Source organism: Temnothorax curvispinosus, unplaced genomic scaffold, assembly GCF_003070985.1.
Source record: "Temnothorax curvispinosus isolate PA1 unplaced genomic scaffold, ASM307098v1 QBEX01013138.1, whole genome shotgun sequence".
NCBI lineage: Eukaryota > Metazoa > Arthropoda > Insecta > Hymenoptera > Formicidae > Temnothorax > Temnothorax curvispinosus.
The window spans coordinates 416,570-440,336 of NW_020222918.1; the positions used below are offsets into that span (position 1 = coordinate 416,570).

General features: G+C 41.8%; 2 protein-coding genes across 3 annotated transcripts; one reads left to right on the plus strand and one right to left on the minus strand.

The window, feature by feature from the left end:
* The first annotated feature begins 601 nt into the window (after positions 1-601).
* LOC112463354 (methenyltetrahydrofolate synthase domain-containing protein) lies at positions 602-4,676 on the plus strand. The gene is made up of 5 exons (XM_025029723.1): positions 602-617; positions 885-1,270; positions 1,456-1,802; positions 1,874-2,117; positions 2,348-4,676. The coding sequence occupies exons 1-5, from the start codon at positions 602-604 to the stop codon at positions 2,732-2,734; spliced, it is 1,380 nt and encodes a 459-aa protein (XP_024885491.1). The 3' UTR covers positions 2,735-4,676.
* Positions 4,677-6,944: 2,268 nt separating this feature from the next.
* Positions 6,945-23,767, minus strand: LOC112463353 (serine/threonine-protein kinase 32A). Of its 2 annotated transcripts, XM_025029720.1 has the most exons (9): positions 23,623-23,767; positions 21,367-21,422; positions 20,126-20,294; positions 17,426-17,623; positions 11,623-11,712; positions 10,870-11,036; positions 9,898-10,178; positions 8,827-9,030; positions 6,945-8,491 (listed from the first exon to the last, which is right to left on the minus strand). In XM_025029720.1, exons 1-9 carry the CDS (start codon positions 23,669-23,671, stop codon positions 8,320-8,322), a joined length of 1,386 nt encoding a protein of 461 aa, XP_024885488.1. In that variant the 5' UTR covers positions 23,672-23,767; the 3' UTR covers positions 6,945-8,319. The 2 variants fall into 2 exon arrangements, with proteins under 2 accessions (XP_024885488.1, XP_024885489.1); XM_025029721.1 differs by lacking the exons at positions 21,367-21,422; positions 23,623-23,767 and having other exon boundaries at positions 10,870-11,041; positions 20,126-20,230.

The window sequence follows — 23,767 nt, forward strand, 5'->3', positions numbered from 1 at the left end:
CTGCAATAAGGGCTGCGATCGGATTTACACTCACAGCGTGTAATCATCATTCTGTCTTCGTTGCACACATCGAATATCAAACGAAGACAGAATGATGCGCTGCTGTGAGCGTGAATATCGGACCGCAGCAAAGTGAGCGAAAGAAAATCAGCTGATCCTCGAGCAGCAAACTAGAGAATTAGCGGCCGTAACTCCCTAGTTCTTCGCTCAAGGATCAGCTGATCCCGTCTTATCGCCTCCTGGCCGCGATCGTCGATCGACATCGTGCGGCGCGGAAGAAACGCATCGAGATCCCGACGGTCGTCAGTCGTCACATTTCTCCGGCGTTCTCGCTTCGCGAACGGTATTCGCGCCTCGACGAGGGACAGCCGGATCCCTAGAGGATTACGATGTCGCGGAGTTTGCGGGCGTGGTGCCGTGCCGCGTAGAAATAGATACGAAGTGGAAGAGGTGGGGAAGGGGCCGCGCGTGAAACGGGATAAATCGTGCGGTCTATTTTTGCGGGAGGGACCTCGCGCGGTGACGCTACTTGGGATCTCTCTCCTCCGGGTCCCTGAACCTTCGCCCCTGTTGAGATTCCCACTGACGAGAGCCGGTCAAGATGACGGAGAACTTACGTGAGTAATAAGCTTCCACGGGATCGGCGCAACAGGCGTTTCTTTAATCCCCTCTGACGCGTTAGCCCTAAATGTCAAAGAGAAATAATTCAGGAATTTGCGTGTTTGTACACAAGAGACGTAGATGTATCTTGCGTGTGTATGTATGTGCTTCACCATCTTGAAATTATTTTATAGATAGAAAGTACAAGAGAGAGAGAGAGTTATATGTTGCATTGTTGCCGTTTGCGTCAGCTGATATTCTCTCACGTTGACGATTTCTTGCAGCCGAGGAGGTAACGAAGTCGAGTTTCCGCCGTAAGGTATGGGACTACATGACGAAGAACGAGCTGGTGAACTTCCCCGTCAACATATACAAGCGTATACCGAACTTCAAAGGCGCCGCGGAGGCGGCGCAGCGACTGATCGACCTGGATGAATTTAAGAAGGCGAGAGTCATAAAGATAAATCCGGACAAGCCACAGGAACCAGTGAGGTTTTTAGCTCTGGAGGCAAATAAGGAAATCATCGTTCCCATCCCCAGGTTGAGAACTGGCTTGTTCCTACATGTTACGCCGGTTGCCGGCGCGACAAAGGAACAGCTGAAAACATTGGCTTCCATGCGCGGTCTGGAGCAAACGGGTAAACCACTTGGGCTAGATTCCCATATCAAGGTGAATATTTCACACATAATTTAAGAATAATTTACTTATTAATGGATAACGGATAAATAATGGATCAAAATAAATTGACGCCATTATCTAGATATTTTTTTTACGTTGCATAGATTTACTTTGACAACGATAAGGACATTAACTTGCGATTCTAAACATTTATTTTGCATTTGTTATTTATTCAGGTAGATCTGGTTGTGCTGGGATCTGTATGCGTCAGTCGGGACGGATACAGGCTCGGCAAGGGGGAAGGTTTCGCGGATCTTGAATTTGCGATGATGATGAAAATGGGCACGATAACAGAAAACACGATTGTTGTCACGACAGTGCACGATTGCCAAATCGTAGATCACTTACCACCGCAATTGTTCAAAGAATATGACGTGCCGGTAGATATAATTGTCACTCCGACACAAACTATCTACGTAGAGTCGAGACTGAAGAAACCGTCTGGCATTCTGTGGCATATGCTTAGCGAAAGAAGACTCAAAACCATGCAGGTATTACAGCAGCTCAAAGAGATGGATGAAAAGTATGCATTGAGTTGCCTGACTCGACGTTAAGTAGGCTATTTCGTGTAAATACACGGTTATTTTTTCGCAGCAATGGCAAAATCGTAGTCCTGAAGGAAGTCGATTCCGACGTGGAGACGCGCCATTATATCAAGAATCGTGTTAAATATCCGAGAAATAGGAAGCGCTTCAATGCGAAGAGAGATGTGTCCAATACAGAAAACATCGTGGAAGGCGAAAAGGATAAAGTTGACAAGCCGCGCCTGCCACGAAGGCGAACGTATAAGAAGCCAAAAGTCGAAGAAGAAAGTAATCCTCCTAATGCTGAAGTAGAAGTAAGCGCTTTTCACATATATTGAGTTTAATATCGAGTTTCAAATGTATTGTCACATTTTTATGAATGAATTAAATCTCTCTCTCTCTCTCTCTGTCTCTCTTTCTCTTTCTCTATTAATCTAAAGTTTACATGGGTTTAATTTTAAAAAATATTTTATTTATTTATTTATAACATTATTTCTATATAGCATCTTTTTCTTTATAAATAAATCTTGCTTGTGCGTTATAGACAAAGGTAGAGAACAGCGCGAAGAATGCGTCCCGGCGGCGTAAGAATCTTCGTGCTAGAACGAAAACGCATATCGACTTTTCGTTGAAGCTCTCTAACATCTCGTCCGGCGTGAGAGTCCGCGATCTGAAGAACGCTCTGCTGATGCGTGGCGTTAAACCGAGTGAGATAACTTGGCAGGGCTACCGTGGCATTTGTTATCTTCACTTCAGCAAACTCAGGAGCGAGGCCGCTCCGCCAGATCAGCCAGTTCAGGTAGATTCGATTGTGGCGAATTTGCAACAGCTCCGAATCGGTGAGTCCGTGAACGACGAAGAGGGATTCATATACGTAGAACCTGCGAAACCGATTTCCAGAATTGAAGTGACCGATGTGACAACCGTCTAAACGTTTATCGAAAAACTACATCGAACAGGCAATTACGTAACAGGTAATTATTTCTCGGTCGTTTACATTTCGACGTCGAATGTAGGGATGGACGTCTTCCAAAGTCAATCCTTTTTCTATGAGAATTTTGTCACGTATACTGACAATGAGGTGTCTCAGACAATGCGCATTTCTTCTCAGTTATAAACTCTAATGAATTTTGTCTGTAAAAAGTGTAGCAATATTTAATTAAAAGCTAAAATTGGCATTCTTTAGCTTTTTTATCTAACTTTCATTGTTTTGTCCATTAATTTAAGAATCACTTTAATTAATAGCCATTAATTAAAGTGCATTTTAATTAATTATTTAAGTGTTCTTTAAAATTAAATGAATTAAGTGGACCACGCAACCAAGTATTTATGACAGTAATAATAGACCATAATTTAAATTGCTAATTAAATTTAATAGCTGAAAGAAATTGCGCAACTTTTGGGGCATACTGTACCTTAATTTTTTTTTTATAGACATTAACTTGAATACTTAAAGCACACGCATTATATATTAACGTTATTAACATGCGTTTCGTATAATTTCACATTAATGTTATTTTACTTAAATCTATATATTGGAGTTGTACTTGCGAATTACTCCGAATACATCGACGAGGATTTGCGTTCGGTTTAAACTAAGATGTGATATATACCTAGTGTAGTGCGAATATTAATATTTAATATTAATAATGATTACAATTAACATAGACATACCGCATATTTTTGGTTGACGATTTTATTTATACATTTACATTAATAAGCCGTTACATTTTGACGAGAATATATCGGGTAACTTTCCAGTAAATTCGTCGCAACGCCCACGAAATAATCTGTGATCAAAAGATACTTAGGAGTAAGATAGTTGGTCTATGGGGAGAAACAATAACAAGCACAAAGTCGCTGAATGGATTGAGATATAAAAAGATCATCAAAATTATATTAGATCGGTATCTTCGCGCTGTTCCAAACCAAAATATTTTCTTTTATTTGTTAACGGTTAGGTTTGTAATTTTATAATGTGCAATAATGTAAATTGATTATTGCATATTAGATTCCCTCTGATTGTATGAAATTGAGGATAAATGAATCTTTGTTCATTAGTGAGAAGTGATTCGGATAATTTGGGCAAAGAGTTAATCTCTTCTAGTCTGAAACCATTAATGAAAAGTCAAAAATATTTCTTTTTGGCACAGATTAATGTACATAAGATACAATATGTGTGACCTAGAATTAAAAAAAAAAAAAAGAAAATTACATACCCCGTAGATACGTTGACTGTTGTTGTGTCTCTTCATGGAGTAGCAAAACTCGTTGTGAATTACTATTTTCATTCTCTGCAAAAATATGAGTTGAGATTAATAGATAGAGTAGAATGCATATCTGCGATAATATCTGATGGTAATCATCTAATGTTATGGACTGATGACAATAGTTTAAGTGTGTCGTTTGTAAAGGACATCCGAAACAGATGGAAATGATTAACATTTCTTCATTGTTTAAACAAAGAGAAAGAATACTCTATTTTTCTGAACAAAAAAACACACGGACATACACACATATGTATACACGCGCATATATATTCTAAAAAAAAGGAGATATATATACAAATAATATATTTTCATGCTCTAGCCGCTTTATAGACATGTTGCGGTCTTCCATATATTGCCATTTGAGCGTGCAGGGAAAACAATAGGTGCTTGCGTGTCGGCTGACAAAACAGAGAAACGGCAATACTTTGTGATATTAACAAATATGATTTATTTACTTTTATTGTTTCTAATCGTGCCGGTGACGTAGAACTTATGGTGATTGTTTCTACGCGCAATAGACTTTATCTCGCTATTACTTATATATATATATATATCATGTATATAAATCTTGCGTATATAAAGGAAACGTTTCTTTTTATCAAATCTCCGTCCTCGTGACTTTGCGTAACTCCCGCTGCTCCGATTATCCGCATCCAAAAACGCAATCCTCCCGATAATTCCTGGGAATAGGTGTGCAAATTTATAAGTGTTAAACAAGTTGCAAGTTTTCATTCGCTTGCCCCTTCCTTGCCCCTAAATATAAAACTTCCGCGGCTGAGAGACGTCTAATGGTTTTATCTCGGCGAAAGTAGGCCAAAACAGCTCGTACACAAGTTTTCTATTGCAGGTCTCAAATCTCTTTGCTTTTGTTTGCGTGCGATTGTTTTCCACACTGCGAGATAAGATTAACGAGCAACGATTACTTACCCTTCGCAGAGGCGCGCTTCGTTTTCCTTTTTTTTTTATCGAGAAGCGTGGGAAATGAAGGAATTAAGGCGGTCGTCGCAGAAACGCCTCTCATTTTCCGTCGAACTCCGTGGTTTGAAATTGCATTAGTCTCGATTGAACTTCCCGATAAGCGTCTCGCGGGAGTTTACCGTCACGGACGACGGCTTTTCTCCTTTAAGCGGATGAAATGAAATTTATGTATCTGCCACGCGCATGTGAATAAAGCGATCGCGACACAAGTCTGGAGATCGAAATATCTTTCCGAACAAGATTAAAAACAAGAGTAAAAAAAATGTCGTTTTTTTTTTTGCATCAAAGGAGCTTATAAGCTAAGCGTAATTACAGTTTTTATACGGTCCTAGGAGAGGTAGCTCATTCTACCGTAAAGAGGACTAATTTGCGAAGCGCGTAAAGGCAATTAAAAGGGAAACGACGGGTCTTAGGGTTCCATTAGGTTGAATTTTCTTATTTAACGGCGCCTTTATCGCGCAAAAGGCTTTGCCACGGCTTTCATCGGCCTGCAGAAACTAAACTGCATTATCTCCTATTGGATTTCCCCATCGAAGACCGGCGCGATTGCCGTTCTCTACCCCCCCCCGCTTCGTTACACTTCCCCGTTAAGAACCACAACTGTTCGCGTCGGTATTATTCCGTGGAGAGCTATTAATCCTTTCGCGACCGATTGGCAGGTTCTAAAGAGAAAAAATATAATCATTTTTCTCTCGAGCGAATAAATCTATTTTAGTCGGAAATATATATTCGTAATTTTTAATATATGTATTTCTGTAGATTTATTTAAAAAAATAACTCAAAAATGAAGACTGAAGTGAATTTTCTTCGTAACTCCGTAAACTCCGTAAAATATTTTAACAATCATCGTTACTTCGAGATCCGTCAAATGTAAAAATTTCGAATTTTGTATGCGATTCAGAAAAAAAGAGAGAACATGTTCGGGAGGAATTGTCGCGCGCTAATGTGTTTCGTTGGACAAATTATAAAAGCGCGAAAATTGAGAGGAAAAAAAGACGTTAAATGATTTTCATTCATTATAGCCGCCGTTGACGATCGATGGTTGCGCAAGGATATTAAAAATACATCGAGTCAATAGTTTAATCGTCGCGCAACTCGCCACTTGCAGCGCCGATCGGACGCGATATAATTGGCCCATTATATCGGCTCGCAGCCGGCTTTCACAGAGATGCAATTACCTCGGAATATCCGTCCCCCTTTTTAGACACGACCCGCGAGACGCATCTCGTTCGCGCAATCGTTGCATAAATTGCGCCACTTGTCTAAGAACAATCGTTAATTTATTTGAAAATTATGCATTTTCTCGAGAGAGAAACGGCGCGATACAAAGGCGCGTTTACTGCGACCCTTTTACGTTCGCGGAATCTTTTTGATCTAATTTTTCGAGGACCTCGCGATTATACGTCGCACACGTGTAAAACGTGCAATGTTCGCATCACTTCGGCGATGTTTCGCAGTGTCTCTGGCGGGGATCTATATTGCACGAGTGACCCCTTTCACCCTTTTCTCACCCTCGCGAAACGGCGCCAGTGCTATCGATTATCCGGCGCTCCTTCGGCAGACACGCTCGGTTAATGCCAAATTCTGTTGCACCTGCAATTCTTGAATGTGAATCGCTAATGACGAGAGTTCAACGGCTCTCCCCTCTCCCCCCCCGGTAATTCGATATCGTGAAACGCGATATAATCCCGCGAGTGTTATTCGTTTATGAAATTGCACGGGATAAAATCGCGCGCGAATAATTAATGAAAATAAAATGGTTTATATGTTTTTCCGATTTCCATATGGCTTACGCGTGAAAAACATGTTTTGTCGAACGCAATTTTATTTGTCGCACGTCTCTCCATAATTTGCGCGGAGATTTAAGGGTGTTATACGCCAAAATGCGTTATAAACATGTCAAAGATATTTTTTTATTCTCAATTCGTACATAGCTCGCTTCTAAACAACATATATTTTTATAGAACAAAACATTTATATATATATATGTATTTATTATATGTAGGTCATATTTTGTTCCCAGAGTCTCCCGTCAACAAAGTAGTCGTTAATGTACGCCGTAATCCCTTCAGTACCATGTCAGTTAAAATTGATCTCTCTCACACATTCATCTCGACTCACTTTTAGCATTCTTGGACCACCAAGATTTTTGAAATCTTTTTTTTTATCATCTGTAATCCTTCTTTTTATCTCGCGCCATTTTAAACGTAATTCGTCGTTATGATTCTATAGTTAACGCTGCAGAGTTTTTCACGGTATTAAGATACCAATGCGCATAAATTCATGTCACATAGTGATTTTCGGAAAAAGTGAGATGGAAGATAATTTTTCCCTTTTAAAAGCGATGCACGGTATATGACCGCAATTTGTACTGAAAGGATTAATTTTTATATTATATTTATCAAAGGCGTGCGTCCTAATTCTAAGGATCGTCTAACGCAATCGGGTCTTTGAGGCAAAATAAAAAAAAAAAAAAATTTGCTATTCGAATAAAGAAGATCATCCCCCTCCGTTCTCTCTCTCGTTGCTCCGAGAACAAGCTTGCGCCGCTGTTAGTCGGAATTCGCGGGATAATCCGGGATGGTAATCTTATAAATGCACGTTTCCTGGTACAGTGATTAATTAAGCGCGCACTGCTGGAGTCTGATAGAGCTTACGGCGACGTGCGGTTACCTCCAGCTGCTATCCACATTTTCAGGGTATCGCGGATGAAGATAGTTATAGTTAGCGAACCGATATCCGGTAACCGGTGTGCGCTATCAGCGTCTACCTGTAAAATTTCCCCCAAAAAACAACGAATCCGCCGTGGATAAGCATAATTTTGTCGTAGCACCAGATAGTATACGGAGGCCTTAAAACTCGCGTTTATCCCGATTCTTTTCGAAGCGTATAATCGAAAGCAAGCGTTGCGAAGGGAAGACTCAATGTAGGAGCTCGTAGAGGAGGGGCGTTAAAGATAAATCATCCCACATTGAATCGCGATAGATAAAAAAATAAGAGCGGAGTACTATGTCACTATGTCATATGTCGTCGTTATATATCTTGTCAAGAAGAGTATAAAAACTTCATCTACAATGGTATCTCGCTTCCTCGTCTTACATTTTAGCGTGAGAAATAATTGAATATTAGAGAGACACACTTCTTTTTTTTTTTTAATGATAAGTGCGAAGGACTTCCGTCGGGGAATTCGGTGCGCATTCGTATAAGATTGAAGGAGTCTACTGGTCGCAGGCAGGTAGGCTACGTCGAATATAGCGTCCGGCGTTATCTAAGACGTGCTAGGCTCCGGACTCGCGTCGATGAAGTCGATGTCCGAGGACGCGGTGGTGCTCGCTCGGCGACCTTGCCTCGGCGACGCGTTTATGCGCGCTTTGACGTTCGTCGTCGAGACGCTCAGTCGGTTTCCGGTTCGCTGGGCCGGCAGATGTTGCTGCTTTGTTCTGTAATCAAAGGGTTGCGGCACGGATATATATCGCGAGCGCTGGGAAGGCGAGACGCGTCGCTCTGGGGGAGATTAACATAGACATGTACACGCGGAGGTGGTGCCTCCGGGATCTCAGCTTCGGGACTCGGGATTAGTTGCGGGAGTCGAGGGCACAGTCGCGAGCGATATTGCGAAACGGGGAAATAAAACGGGGGATTATTCAATTTGCAACACGTTAATCGTCAGCGATAAAAAATATCGATGAATGAATCACGAAGAAAAAATAAAAAAAAGGAGAGAAAAATATATTACAATCTCGAGGAAGTTTTTTTTTTTTATATTTAAGCGTACTTGAGTCTCTCTTCGGCACCCTTCATGGCAGTGTTCAGTTCCTCCTCCCACTGTTTCTCCTTCTTCTCTCTCTCCTGTCTCTCGATCTCGCGCTCGCGATTGTACACCCGGTATTCCGGGATGTAGGCTAATCTCCGTGTGTCTACGCTCGAGCCAGCCCCATCGGCGAACCCAGCATCCTCCGCCGAGTCGACCCTCAGCGACCTGCAACGGGATGTCGAGATATTGCTTCGACAATTAGCATATTAATTATCTCGGTAATATGCAGTTTCGCGAGAGGAATATACGTGAAGCTCAACATGTTCGAGAGCGTAACAGTCGCTAGGGATCGGGTCGCATTGTGCCTCGGGTCGTATTCGCGACGCAATGATAATTTTTTTCAACGTAATACTAATCGTGATAGAAGAGAAGAAGAAAAATGTGTTAACGCGAAAGAAAACAATGTGAAAAGGTCAAGGGCCAATAAACGAGCAAACGAAAGATGTTCAATTAAAAATAAATCCTAAATATACAATGGAATTTAGAACTACTCCGAGTCTTTCGTGAAAGAAAATAATGTCCCTTTTTATTTTAGGATTATAGGGATTTTAGGGATTTTAGGGAAAATAATCCTCTTAAACTGACAAAACGTATCACAACTGTCTAGAAGCGAATTGCTTTTCCATGAAATGTATTGTTGAACACAAGGGAGACATGTATTTTTTTTACGTGCCCATTTTGAGGCTCGAGGGAAACGCAATCTCTCAAAACAATTGTTTATATTTATATCCAAACGCAATTATTGAAACGTTGAATTTTTATTCCATAAATACGAGGACCTGTTCCAAAAAATATCAACTCAAAATATAGAAAGGTTTAAAAGGCTTTTACAAATACATGCGATTATGGTAAAATCTTACGTCCTTCGACCGCAATTAATGAGACGTAAGACGAAAGTTTCAAAAGTTTGCACTAAAAATGAGAGATGATACTCACTGATACTCACAATCAGTGAGAACCCTGTTTAACTGGTTTGGTCGATATTTTTACTAATTTGAGTTTAAGAGAGCAATGCACGAAAGCTAAACTGACCTCTGTTTAGCCAGGCGTTTCTTCTTCTTGTGCAGGGGTTTCGTCTCGATTATCATTTCCTCGAGCTCGAAGGTGGGGTCGCAATTCAGGTGATCTTTCGGCGGGGTGAAGGCCGGCTTTATCTGCTTGTTTAGCACCTTGTCGAAGTCCAGGTTCTTCATCGCTCTCGCCCGCTTCAATTCTTTCAAGCACGACACTCGGGCGCTCGGTGCGAGGGTTAACAGGCGGTCCAGGAGATCGCGTATCGACGAGCCCCAGTGCGAGGGTGACTGCCTTTCCTCCTGAAAGACGAGGTGTTCGTGTCGCGCGACTTTCTTCTCGCATCCGTCATAAAAATATGATGAGCGTAAACAAGAAGTTCCGAACGAAGATTGAAGATAGTAAAACCCAATGCTTCTCTCTCTCTCTCTCTTTCTCACAAAAAGCATATGTTTTTTATAAAACTTATGAGAGATAATCCTTCAAGACCGACAATCTTGATTATCTCCGAATAAAAGGGACTTAGATCATTCTCGTAAACACGAACATAGGTAATTCCAAGATCTTTTGTAATTACCGAATGCGATGCCGGAATGCGTAATGTTTTACATCGTACATCCTGCGCATTTACTTTAGGAATCATTTCAAACCGGAGTGTCGCAAGACAGTTAAAATGTTGGTGTTGTGCAAGCGGACGGACATGCAAGGTAGAACCGGCGAGAACTATATAATACGCTCGTGGCTCGTGTCGCCAACGGCACGCTCATGACAAGTCCTTAATTAACGTGACAACTGGGACATGACGCAACCTTAATTAACAGAATAACGCGCACATGTTACTCAAGAGTGCTCCGGAAGAATTCGAGTGTACCGTGTAGTTTCAGACGAGGCGGAAGAAATTGAAGAGTCGCGCGACACATTTTTTTCTGTTTCGCGTGGACATTCAACGTTGTTTATTATTATTATTATTATTTCGTTACACTTGCGTCTTACCTTCAAGATCCTTAGAGCTTCTCTGTTGGACGTCGTGGAGTGAAGCGGATACGGTCTCTCCATGGCCAGGGTCTCCCAAGCGAGAATTCCCAGGCTCCACCAGTCCACGGCGAATCCGTAGCCGAGAACACCGTATTCCTCGCACGAGCACATGTAAATCTCCGGGGCTGATCCGCGTTAAAAAGAAGAAATGCAAGAAAACGTACCGGTCACGTCATTTGCGAGAGCGGCTCCGAATTTAAAGCGGACATAAAAGGACGGATTTGAATTGATGCGTGAAAACGAGGGGGGTATTCTTCTTTTCAAAACGTCCTTTTTTTTCTAAGCCGTGAGACTCACTTGGTATCACCGATATTTTATTGATGCGAAGGTAGCTTTCGCTCGAAGATCGCGAATCTTCAATTCGTGAAGCAAAAGCTTCCGTGTGAGAATAAATAATTAACTTCACGGAAACAAATTATAAGAATAATAAAGTTGACCGCAATTATAAATTATGAACCTGACGTGCGTTTATATTAAATACAGAAAAAAATACGCGTGCACGCGATAATTTGAATAATTAAATAAATGTCAAATATATTTTGAAGTTAAATACACATTAAATATATTTTGGAAATAAAGATTAAGGCATTGGAGGAAATTAAATGAATTAATTTGAAAGTGAAGAATGTGAGAATTCAAGCAATTAAAATATATCTATACGGAAGAAGGAAAAAGAAATTAAGAGATGTGAGACTATTCGTTCACACATACCTATGTACGGTTTTGTCCCGGACATGGAAGTCGCCAACTGTCCGTCTTCGAGTACAGTCGCGATGTTGAAGTCTGTCACATGGGCGTGGCCTAGACAAGTAAATAACTATCTTTTGTAATCTGCCGTCATTACGTTAATGACTAAGCAAGTGAATTATTTACGCGCCTTGGAACATCCCTCTTAAGCACGAGACGGCAATTACACGTAATGACTGCTGATTAATATCTATTATAAAGTAGCACCACAATCTAATACGTAATAAAAATTTCAGAATGTCACCGTACAAATTAATATAAATATAACAAAAAGACTCCCTTGTAGGCGTATACTCAATAAACAGCACTTAATTTGTTCTTTTATATTCATTAAATCTTAATTAAGATTTAACTTCCCGACCCTGCGACGTGCTAATATAAATATAACAAAAAAGTCCCTTGTAGGAGTTGTAGGCGTACCCAATAAACAACACTAATTTGTTCTTTTATATGCATTAAATCTTGGATTAAGATTTAACTTCCCGACTCCCTGCGACGTGCTTACCACACAACCCAAGATTCATCGTTCTAAATATCTAAATTACAGAGGCGATAAAGTATATTTTCCTCGGGGTTCCCAGCCCTCGCTCGGGGTATTATAAAAAGATGCACGGCGCTATAATAATGGCAATTAATGTGTGTGAATAATACATGTGCGCGCTCGCGATCTTTAGATGTTTCTTGCGGGATGAACGCCTAACGAACCCTAACTACATCGCACAGCTGTACCCATGTACCCACCAGAGAACTATTAAGGGATGGATACACACGCAAACATACACACACACACACACACGCGCGCGAGCGCGATATTGGTTTTCCGACGCTGTAATGGTCGAAGCTCTCTCTCGCGTGCGCCACGCTACTCCCGCAATATTTATTCGTTGCCATTTTCTAAACATCGCGTCGACCACAATGTGGATTGAGCCACGATGTAAACTAGAGAGAGAGAGAGAGAGAGAGAGAGAGAGAGAGAGAAAGAGAGAGAGAATGAACTCCGATGCCGCTATATACATATTGCAATAACACACAATCCCCCCCATTGTGACCGGGTTTAGTACCAGGCACGTGGGTATAAGTTTGCATATAACATCAGGAAGAATGGCTTCCTACCTTGTAGACGTAGGCGAGGGATATAAAAATTGACGACCTCCGTACGGAAAGCGAAATCTTTTCATTGAAACGCGATCGTTCATCATTGTTCAGCGACAAGAATGAGAAACGTCGGGATTTGAACCTAACTTTTTGCAACCAGTTACTCAATTGATTTATAAATAAAAACCACGATCGTCTTTAATATAAAGCGCACAACGCTGATTTACGCTCTAAATTTTATAAGAGCTCAAGTTGATTAGTTATATGATTTAAATGGAGCTTATGTACTAAAATTAAACGTTTATTTCAGAATCACTTTTAAAAGCGAGTTTTGATAACAATTTCCGATGGAAAATAATCGAGAACCATTGCGTTCGCCGTTGAGTATTGGTATCGACAGACGTCTATACGGAAATGAAAAACGAGTGACGCATTATTTAAATTTAAACAACTACTCGCTCGCGAATAATGTAGGAGGTCCGCACCCTTCGTCGGGTCTCGCAGAAACTCACTGACTCGTAAATTTTCAAAATAGATTAGGGACGCTTCTTTGGAGCGCTCCCTCGGCTTCGTCCCACTCGCCAAATATTTGACGGCTTCAATCTGCTAAATTGCCTCCGCCTACTATAAGGTCTCGTGATCTCCGCGTGTGCGGAGCCGCGTTTAGGTGAAATTAACGGGATAAATTGCGACGACCGCGTAGCGGATCCCCTCCAGAATGCGGAAGGAAGCGAGAAATGGACTATCATATTATATTCTCGCGATTTTACGCCGTTCGCCATTATAATCACGCCTTGAGGCTTCAATGAAAGTAGTTCTGTGCGGGGTTCTCCCTCGGAAAGACGTCGAAGTTGATAGACTGTAAATCGGACTGCAGACCAGCACTTGGAAGTTTTTTTAGTGAGTCTCGTTCTGCCATATTACGCTGAATTATCTTAACTTCTTCAACTACGCAATTATTCAGGATTATAATGATTTTTAATGATATTACGGCAATGGAATTAGCGAGCGAGCGAGCGACGTGACCTTTAAAGAGAGAGAGACTTTGAGGGACTTCCGCCCTTTCGCGTGCTAAGAAAAGAGATTTACTCGTAATGGTTTTTCTTTCGGGCAATTATTCAACGAACGTTTCTCTGACGTCGCACAAAGGGCTTTCGGGAATCCTCTCGCGGATCCAGTTTCTAAGGAGACGCTTTTCGCTTTTTCATCGATTTCCGAAGTCGACCTCATACAAGTCGATCGAATTGAACGATTTCGAGGTCCCCGGTACATTCAACGATCGTGATAATGTCTGGCCTGAATCCACAGTGTGAAACAGCTGGTTTTGCCGTCGCCGGTGTCCTCAAGGTAATATTTTCCCCGGTATAGAATGGGCCCTGCGTCGCACGACGTGATATTTTCCCCTAGATGGGACACGAAAACCAAGCGATAAGAGCCGAGAAACCGGGTGCGTAATTTTAAATGATGCAGAGGCAATCTCGGGATTCAAACAGCCGTCGGCCAGGTGCAGGAGGAAATTAGGATTACCCCCTTTCCCCGCGGACCACCATCCACCCCCCCCGGTTTCCCTTCTTCGCGGAATTGTAGATGTATGTGCGGTGCCTCTCTCCACGTCCCCGAGGCACTTCCCGATGAGACAAGCCCCTTCCCTCCTTCCCCGTCGCACCCCGTCGATCCTTTCTGTTAAAGCGGATCCGACCTTCAGCATGAGCACGCACAAACCCTTTTCGTCTCGCCAACCCTATCTGCTCATCTCGTGTCTCCCTTTTCGATTTCGTAACTTCGTCGTAGGCGGTATATTGTACCCAACGCATTGTTCGCCGTCGTTACCGCCTCGAGCTTAATTTTCGTTTGGCGGAAAATCGATGAGGCAATCGCGCGGACGTAACCGAATATAATGAATATATCATTCCCCCAACGTTTATGCTGACAGAGTTTTCGTGGTGTTCGAGTGGCGAGGGGCCTTGGATCGCGGCAATCTAATCCTTGGCTTACGGCTTGGTCTCGCTTCTGCTATTTGTTCTGTTTGTACTTGTTCGGTTCGCTCAATTAACAAATGCGCAATAAATTACGAGCAGCCGAGGAGCCGAGGCTCTCGAGAACTCGAGACGCGTCTGCATTATTTAGCGTCGCTCTCAAGATTTGCTCGGCTTTTATTTCCCCGGCAGCCTCCGGCGCATTTTGACAATAAATCGATATCGCCGGGGAAGCAAGGCGGAAAAAGCGTCACCGATAATTTCTGAATCCCGGCTCGGAGTCGTGAGAGAGTGAGAGGCAACATTTCCCGCATTGATAAGCGAAGGGAAGAACCTCTTATACATTGCTACGTCGTTCTCGGAGGAACTCTGAAAGAGACGAGCGAAGTACCGAAGATACGCGAAGGAGTATCGATAACCGATAAAAAATACATAATAAAATTTTCCCCTGTTTATTTTGTTACACGACTCCCCGAGCCGCATTGAGATCTCGTAGGCACCTCGAAATCTTCACATTTTGTTCCTAACAAACGATATTATCGGAAATGAAGCTTCTTTGTATACTCTCTGTCAGTTAGTTTTCAAAATCAAGAAAGGCAATATACTTTGAGATTATTATTCCACTGCAGAACTCTGCATAATAGAAAATCCTTCGCCGGGATGAGAGAGAGCGGCAATATATTAATTCTGCTTGCGAAGCGAATGACGTCCGTTGCAATTAGCGATCGCGTCTTCACGACGCGCGGCCGCGATGTGTTTCTCGCAGGCAATTTCCGCGCTGCACGCGTGACGTCGCGAAGGCGTCTCGTAAGTAGGTATCGCCCACAGTCTGCTAAATCCACATTCACAGGAATACGTATATTAATCTCACCGGGATCGAGGGCGAACGAGGGACAGGACGCGGGTGGATGAATGGCGCGCGAACGCAGCCGATGGCTTAATCCCGTTAAAACCCGGCGATTGCTCCTCGCATTGCGGGCCCGCGCGAATTTGCAAATAATCTCATTCGCCGGGCGAAATTCAGTTGCCCGAACGATAAACCGGGCGGGTCTTGCTTGCGCTCCGAGATGTAACCGAATCACGGGCGCGCGATTAGAAACGTTTGTCCGCGGTGGCACCGCGACATCGAGACCGGACCTCGGAATCGGCGCTTGATATGCAAACGAGAGCACGTGTCGGTGGAAAGCTTGACCCCCCTGGTTTAATGACGGCTATTTCGAGATTTGCGGCATCAGATTCGTACGGTGGGCTTCCACAATATAAATTAAACACCAATTGTTTCGGAGGAAATTGCTGTACAACCAGGAAAGAAGTTGCGCACGATTTCGACTAGTTCCGGTTATTTGAATACAAAAATATGATAAACGAGATAAACGAGAAGTAAACAAAAATAAATATTGCAAACGAGAAAATAAATTTACCCTCCTTTCCGAAAAATATCTTGCTTTGTCTGTCGCGTGATTTTATTACTTGTTATTCATTCACGAATATTAAATATAAATTAAATATGGATTTGTCTCGGAGAAAATTGCTGTGCAACAAGAAGAGCGCTCCCGCGAACGATTCCGACTACTTTCGATGATTTGAATACAAAAATATGATAAATATTGCAAACGAGAAAATAAAAATTTACCCTTCTTTCTGAAAAATCTCTCTCTTCCTCTCTCGTATGTCAATGATTTTATTATTTGCTTTTTCGCACAAATGTTAGATACAATATAAATTAAATATGGATTGTCTCGGAGAAAATTGCTGTGCAACAGAAGAGCCCATCCACGAAAACGTTGCGCACGATTGCGACTAGTTTCGGTTATTTGAATACAAAAATATGATAAATATTGCAAAAATTTATCCTTTTTCCTGGAAAATTCTCTCGCTTCCTCCCCCGTACGTCGATAATTTTATTATTTGCTCTTACGCCCGATTTGTAAAACGGGCGCGTGCAAGCACGTTACCGCGATCAGATTCAAAGTTTATTTACGCGAGCCACATTCACCGCAGACACGGTTACGCGAGTCTCATCCCATGTTTACATTGAGTACGACTTTCGCATTGTGTTAAATGAAACTCAGGGATCAGCTGGCCATTGTTAAAGCCGTGGCTTGAAATAGAAGTGGGGATGTCAAACGGATTTGTTTGTCGCGAAGATTGTGTCGTCGTGCTTTTAAACTCTTTGGCGACGCGATCTTTCCTCATCCGTTAAAATTCACAATGAGCTACAGGGTACAGCTTTATTTAATAGACGCATATTAACGTATCGATTTTACGCGATATCATAATTAAATATCAGTTTATTAATCTAAAATTAATAATTAATTTTAATAATTAAAAGCTCTCATAACGCCTCATATAAATGCAAAATGCACACACACACACACACGCTGAGCTTATGTAAATAAAACAATCAAATAATTTAACGAGTTAAACCCCGAAATAAAGTTACCAAATAAGAGATATTTGTGCTTTATCTGCACTTATTACGAAAAACGACAAGATATATCGCTGTCAGATTTTCGGATGTTTTTCCGAGATAAGCGGGAAAAGGAACTTTTTGGGAAATCCCACTCTGCGGAATTAAGCTCTCTCGAGCTCGAGATTAATTATCCTTATCCCGTATTATTATTCTCGCGCGACCGCGGTCGAGTGCAGCTAGCTTGCGCGGATAAAGGTGAGAGTTCGAGAGATCATCGACTCACCCTCCTCGTCCAGCAGTATGTTGTCCGGCTTGATATCCCGATGGATGATCCTGTGGGTCTGCAGGTAATCGAGCGCCAGCGCGATCTCGGCCACGAACAGCACGACGCTCTCCTCGCCGAACACAACCTCCTGCTGGATGTGGTACCTCAGGTCGCCGCCCAAAAGCAGATCCGACACCATGAAGAGGTCCTCCTCGTCTGCGACAAAAACGGCAGGCGTAACAGGCGCGTAAATCCTCTCTTCTACGCACCCCCTCTTCCCCCAAGCCCCAAGGTTGCCCCTTTTTCGTCACTTTCGCGAGATGAAAGCGGCGGGTGGCTTCACGTCGAACGCTTGACCGATCAATATTGACCCAGTACAGTCAAGCACAGAGTATGCGTTATTTTCACGTGCGAGCGATAAAACCGATTCCGAACAATACTTACGCGGTATGAGTCTGCCTCTCGGCAAGCAGACGCGACGCGAAACCGCACGCGCGAATTATACATAATATGTATATGACGCAGCGCCTGTTAAAAACGTTCGAACGATGAAAATCGATGAATACGATGATGGTAATTTCCCTGGTTCGCGTATAAAACGTTAATCGGGGGCAGCTGCCGAATAAATTCTCAGCGAGTAATTTTTAATTACGTCATTTTTACACAAAATCGCCGTGACTTTATTATTCTGCTATGCATAATTTGCCGTCTTTTTATTCGGTAGCGTTGCTAAATATTCATTAATGATACTCTTCCGTCGAGATACAATCTAAAATGTTAAAGAATTACCTTTTTGCATAAATTACCTTTAACGATCAGGGAATTAGAACACAAAGCTTCTGTTATAATTAAACGTTACATTCAATTTCTATCCACGTGCCTCTGTTAGCTCGCCTCGTATATTCCACGTATAAATCACGTATATTGGAAAATGTGGTGCAGAACGATATCCTTCGAATGACACGAATGAAAATAGAAAGTACGATAGCCACGCGGTATGAAAAAACTTTTAACATGATTATTCTATAGACACAAGGTATTTGTACACGGCGATTGTAATTAGCTAATTGTCGCACGGTTACCATATTAATGTCAATGTCTATATATATATATCATATGTACATAGATATAAACTTATGCAAAATAGATGTCCCAGAGAAATTTCTCAAAAATTTATTATTTATAAAATTAAATTATAATTATTATTTATAAATTGTAATTATTATTTACCAAATGTATTTTAACAAACCGTGTAATTATTGTTTCAACATTGAAATAATTAATGTCCTGAAAGTTGCAAAGATATCAAATGCACGACAGATGTTTTTTTTTTTTTTAATTTCGCGAGATCGCAATTATTTCTTCCATTTGCTTCTATTTAATTATCATCAGTTTTTTATGCGGAAAATCCCAGTGATTTCTTTAGATCGCATTCTTCTGTTATCCAAATCCGCGGCCTATCCATTAAACTCTTTGACGACAAAAAATTCGATAACACAGTCTCGTTATTTACAAGCCGCGTCTGTGCGTGTATCTCGTTTAGAATATTTAGTTTAATATATGACCCATCTCTGAAGAGTCGGTTGACTGACGAACCCTCATTAAAGTCTTTACGGCAACTGCGAGCTTCATATTGCTCGTTTTTGCATAAATATTTGCACCCGTCCGTATTCCCGACGTCGAGAGAACAGCTTCTTTCAATAAAGTGCTGTGTGTTTTTGCGAGATAAGCGTAATATCGTTTAATCCGCGTTTGTCTACCGCGAATAAAAAACCCGAAAAAGAGACATCGTGCCTATGGTTTCGCGTGATAAAGAAAATATCGTGCGTTTCGCACTTTAATATTTGCTGTTCCCTTTTTTACGTAAAAAAAAAATCTACAGTGTCTATTGTCACTGTAAAGATTAACGTGCGAGCGTGATGGAAATATCATTCGAGTTGGATTCTAGTGAAAAAAGAGAAAATTATAGTGATAAATGATTCTTGTAATATTAATAAAATAATTTACAAATTAAGACTTTCTTAAAGACGTGAATGGATAAACTTGATCTCAACAAAAAAAATCGAAATTTAATTATAAAGATATTAAATTAAAGAGCAGTAAGAGATATTACGTTTGATAAAAATCAGTTTAAAATATTCAGAGAGCCTCGGGTCCTTTTTATAAATACTCAAATTTAATTCCACAAACGTTTCGCTATTTCCGCGATCGTTTCCTCGCGGGTCGTCTGAATTCGCGAAATAATTATCCATGCACCACTCTGCATTGCGTTAATTATCGCGATCTTTATTAATTTATGATAAAAAGCGATTGTTATACATTTAATTCACAATGGAATATTACAATTTTTAGCATTCATTAAAATTCGTAGCTGTACAAACATATATTACAAATTGTCTTTTACAACGCTTGCTTTGACATGAATCTCTCTTGGAATTTGGTGTTTTTTAGAGAAAAAGTGTGAACCTTAATCTGTTTGATTCTTCGATCAAAGGTTGAAGGTTGAATTTTTCTCGGCGAAAATATCGTACTGTCAACGTTTCACAAATCGCGAGGCGCGACAAAAGAGAGAGATGAAACACGGTAAAGCTAATAAAGGATTCGTGAAGAAGTTTTTCTAGGACCTCTTGGAGCACACCTGTGTATATTTTACGCGTTTCCCACGAGATCTGGAAGAATGACTCGGGGGTGTGATCGATGTCTCGAAAGACGATTTACCTTGGAAGCTGAACCATAAATTCACCAAGCAGGGATGCTCCAACTTCGACAGGATCTCCACCTCCCTCGCCACATTCTTCAGGGCGCCCCGTTCCGCGCACTCGTTTTTATGTACGTACTTCATGGCGTACATATTGCCGGTACTGTCACGTTTTTGCACGATGCAGACCTGTGTGTGGCAGAAATTGCATCGAAATTTAATTCCGCCCGGCAAATTCGTGCCGTTCCGCTCCAACCGCTGGAAACCGCGTTTGACTGTCTGCGAGTTTTCTCGAGTCGGCAAATTCAATATTCACGGAATATGTAATTTCCCTTGCAGAATAATAATAAAGGGAAGGAGCTGAAACTTGTTCGTTTATTTACCTGGGCAATTTGCGATAGACCGTAGCGTTGATGTTTACTTTACGCTAATTTTTGTATCGCTCTAATTACCACGTGTTACTTGAGAGAAAACATTTCGCGGTGTCTCCGTAAAAACAAAATCTGGAATAAACCGAAAACAATTTCAAGCCGCGAACGACAGTGGTCCTCGTCCGTTATACATAAATTTAATTCCCACTCTAATATTTATTCAAGAATTATGGAGAAGCGTATAGCGTACTCGCTCCCCCATAAAAATTGAGGGAACGAGTTTCGGAATTTTCGCAGCGACCTTATCCGATAGATATAAAAGCGTCGTGGAACGCACTTTTTTACGATCGGGAGCGTAACGCATTTTATAGGGGCATAAATGCAATTCGCGCTCGCCGTGTTTTACGTTACGTACCGAATAAATGCGCGCCCGTTGGTCCGTGCGTCGTTCTTCAAATAATATATTTACGTTATAAACGCGTTCGGCGCGCGGTTAATGGACTACGTGCGACTACGTGCAACTACGCGCGAACTCAAAAGAGCCACGGTGTGTTAACAAGAAGACAAAAATTCTATAGTTCCTTCCTGACGTACAAAAGCGTTTTCCGCGAGGGTGTGAAGCGACGTGTAAATTACTTCGCGACTCGACGTATTAGCGAGACCGCGGAGAACAACGGGGCGCCTGTTATCGCGCATGTAAAAGAGTAGTGCCGGGTTAAACCGACCGTTAGGATTCCTGTCGAGATAAACGGCGCGGGAAGCCGCAATCTGAAAATCGTCGAATTCGCGATTCGCGAATAAAGGCCGCGAGAACGCTCGGGGCTCGATTTGTAACGATATAGCGGGCACCCCGTTGTGTGGATCCGGCTGGAAAACAACTCGTGACCTACCTTGCCGAAGCTGCCTTTCCCAATGGCGCGTAGGATTTGAAAATGATCGAAATTCACTGCAACACAGAAATGAAAGTCAATGAGGGAGGATGCGAATTTAACGGTGAGTGAGTAGCGCATTGACTCCCGCTAATGAAGCGCGATCCTAACAGTCGATGGATAATCGCGTAATGGTGCACGGGGTATTTTCGTGTTTCTGCAATTAGGTATACGTTAAACTCGATGCTAATCGAAATCGGCTCTCGTCGGCATTGGCAATTTGAAAATCACCCTTTATCGCGAAACATAAAGGTGTCTTGTTAAGCACAGCGGCTCGTAGATACGCCAATTAAACCACCCCTTTGGCAAGCGTGGAAAGCGCGGTTTTAGCAGCGGTTTCGTTTGGCCGGCTCTATCGCTTCCGCGAAAAATGTGAAATTATTTGGAAACTGCAGCGTCGATATAAACTAGATCCCCCGCGCGGCAGGGATTCTGGCGGGGATCGATTTCGCCGGATGTATAGATTGCGTAGTTTATATTGCACCGAACACGCAGTTCCGGTCTTCCCGAAATAGCCAAACCGCATAACCGGAGAAGCGCATAGGAGCAACTTGAGAATCTCGAGCTTGATCCTCCCCAGATTCGACTTACGTGAGAACTGATGTTCTCGCCCGTAGCAAACTTAAACAACTTTGAAGTAATAAGGGTACGATAATTGAGATAATGTGCATTGTTAAATATTAAAGGATGAAAATTAAACCGATACCTTGAGTTTATATAACTTTTTTTTCTATTTTTAACTACCAAACTACACTGTGTGTCGAAATTTATTATTTTCACATAAAACAGTATTTTAACTCCATTGGTTTAGTTAATTAACGACGATATTAAATAGGAGCAGTGGCGACTACAGGAATAATGGTTAAAAATTGTTCATTCAAATTGAGTATAATTCGACACTATAAATTTAAACAGTGTGACATACGATAAAGTTAATCAATTTTGAGGTAATTTTGCAGTCTCCTTTTGCGTAGACATAATTTCTTCGGACATAAATAATTTTTTCGTAATTCTATATTATTAAAAATTTAATTATAAATATAGATTAAAAATAGATGTGAGACTTCGTTAAAGTTGCTGGTTGGCCAGTTACGAATCCGAAAAACAAGATCGGCATTTTCAACATTCGTCACATCGGGAGCTAAAAAGCGAATCGCGCGGAGACAGAGTCGCGAAGAAGACGCCTCTCTTTTTCCAGGAATTTAATTACAATGGGATTGAATATTGGATTTTTCCTGGTGAAATTAAACGTCCGTGGGACTGTCGCGCGATATACTACAGAAAAGATTTATTAATAGCCCCCGGCAACAGCTCGATATTCTGTAATCGAGTCGTAAAAGCGAAGATTTCCACGCAACGTCGCGCCGTATCGCGCATCTCTCGCGAGATATCGCGAAAGTTATAGCCCCAGCGAGGCATAAACGTGATAGAAGAAGCTGATCCTCCGTGAAACGGTGCATGTTATCGATGCGTATCCGTTCGAGCAAGAATTCGAGTTATGCGAATTACACGTAGATACCAAGCGAGGCGATATAACGTGGCGCGGCATCTCCACTAATATATTCTACATACCTATTTCATAACGTCTCGGTAGTAAATATATCTCAAGGATATAATCTTATAATTCTCGCTATAAGAGAAAATTTCCTTCAATCGAGATCAAGATCTGGATACAAGGTAATTTACTTCATTACTGTCTTTTTTTTTGTCTTTGTTGTGTAATGATTGATTCAGCTTCTGGTCAATAGCTTTTCCAGCTTTGATCAGCTGCTATCTTTAGCGTCGATGCTGACTCCTCCGCCAGTTAAATTTAGGTAAACGCTATAACGAGCTCAATTAGATCGTAATAAAGGAATAACTTTTTTTCTTCGTTGCTTGAAAGCGACTGTTAACGTTACTTTATACACTCGCCTTTGCAACAAAATATATAGAAAAATATAATTAAAAAATAGGCATTTTTCATGCTGTGTAAGATAATTATATAGCGACTAGACTAGAAGGCCAAACACCCCTTTTCGTGCTTGAAGCGGAGAGTCGCGCCCATTGTTTCCGTTCATAAAATATCAGAATCGACCGCATTAGGTATACGCGTGTGCGCGTGTGTGCAACCGAGAGCCTATATGCTCATTGTCAGCATTTCCGCGTAACGTGCCCGCGAGGCTCATAAAAGATTCGCGCCGTCTTCGCTTCGCGAGCCATATATAGACGGAGTATTACCTTCTTCTCCGGGGGTGGGCGCGCTCCGGGTCGACTGATTGGCACCCATTTTTCCTCAATGGACGTCGGACGTATAACGCGTCGGCGACCGTTGTAAGTCGCATCGGTGCGAGCGCACTGCCGACGAAGACGACGGTGAGATCCG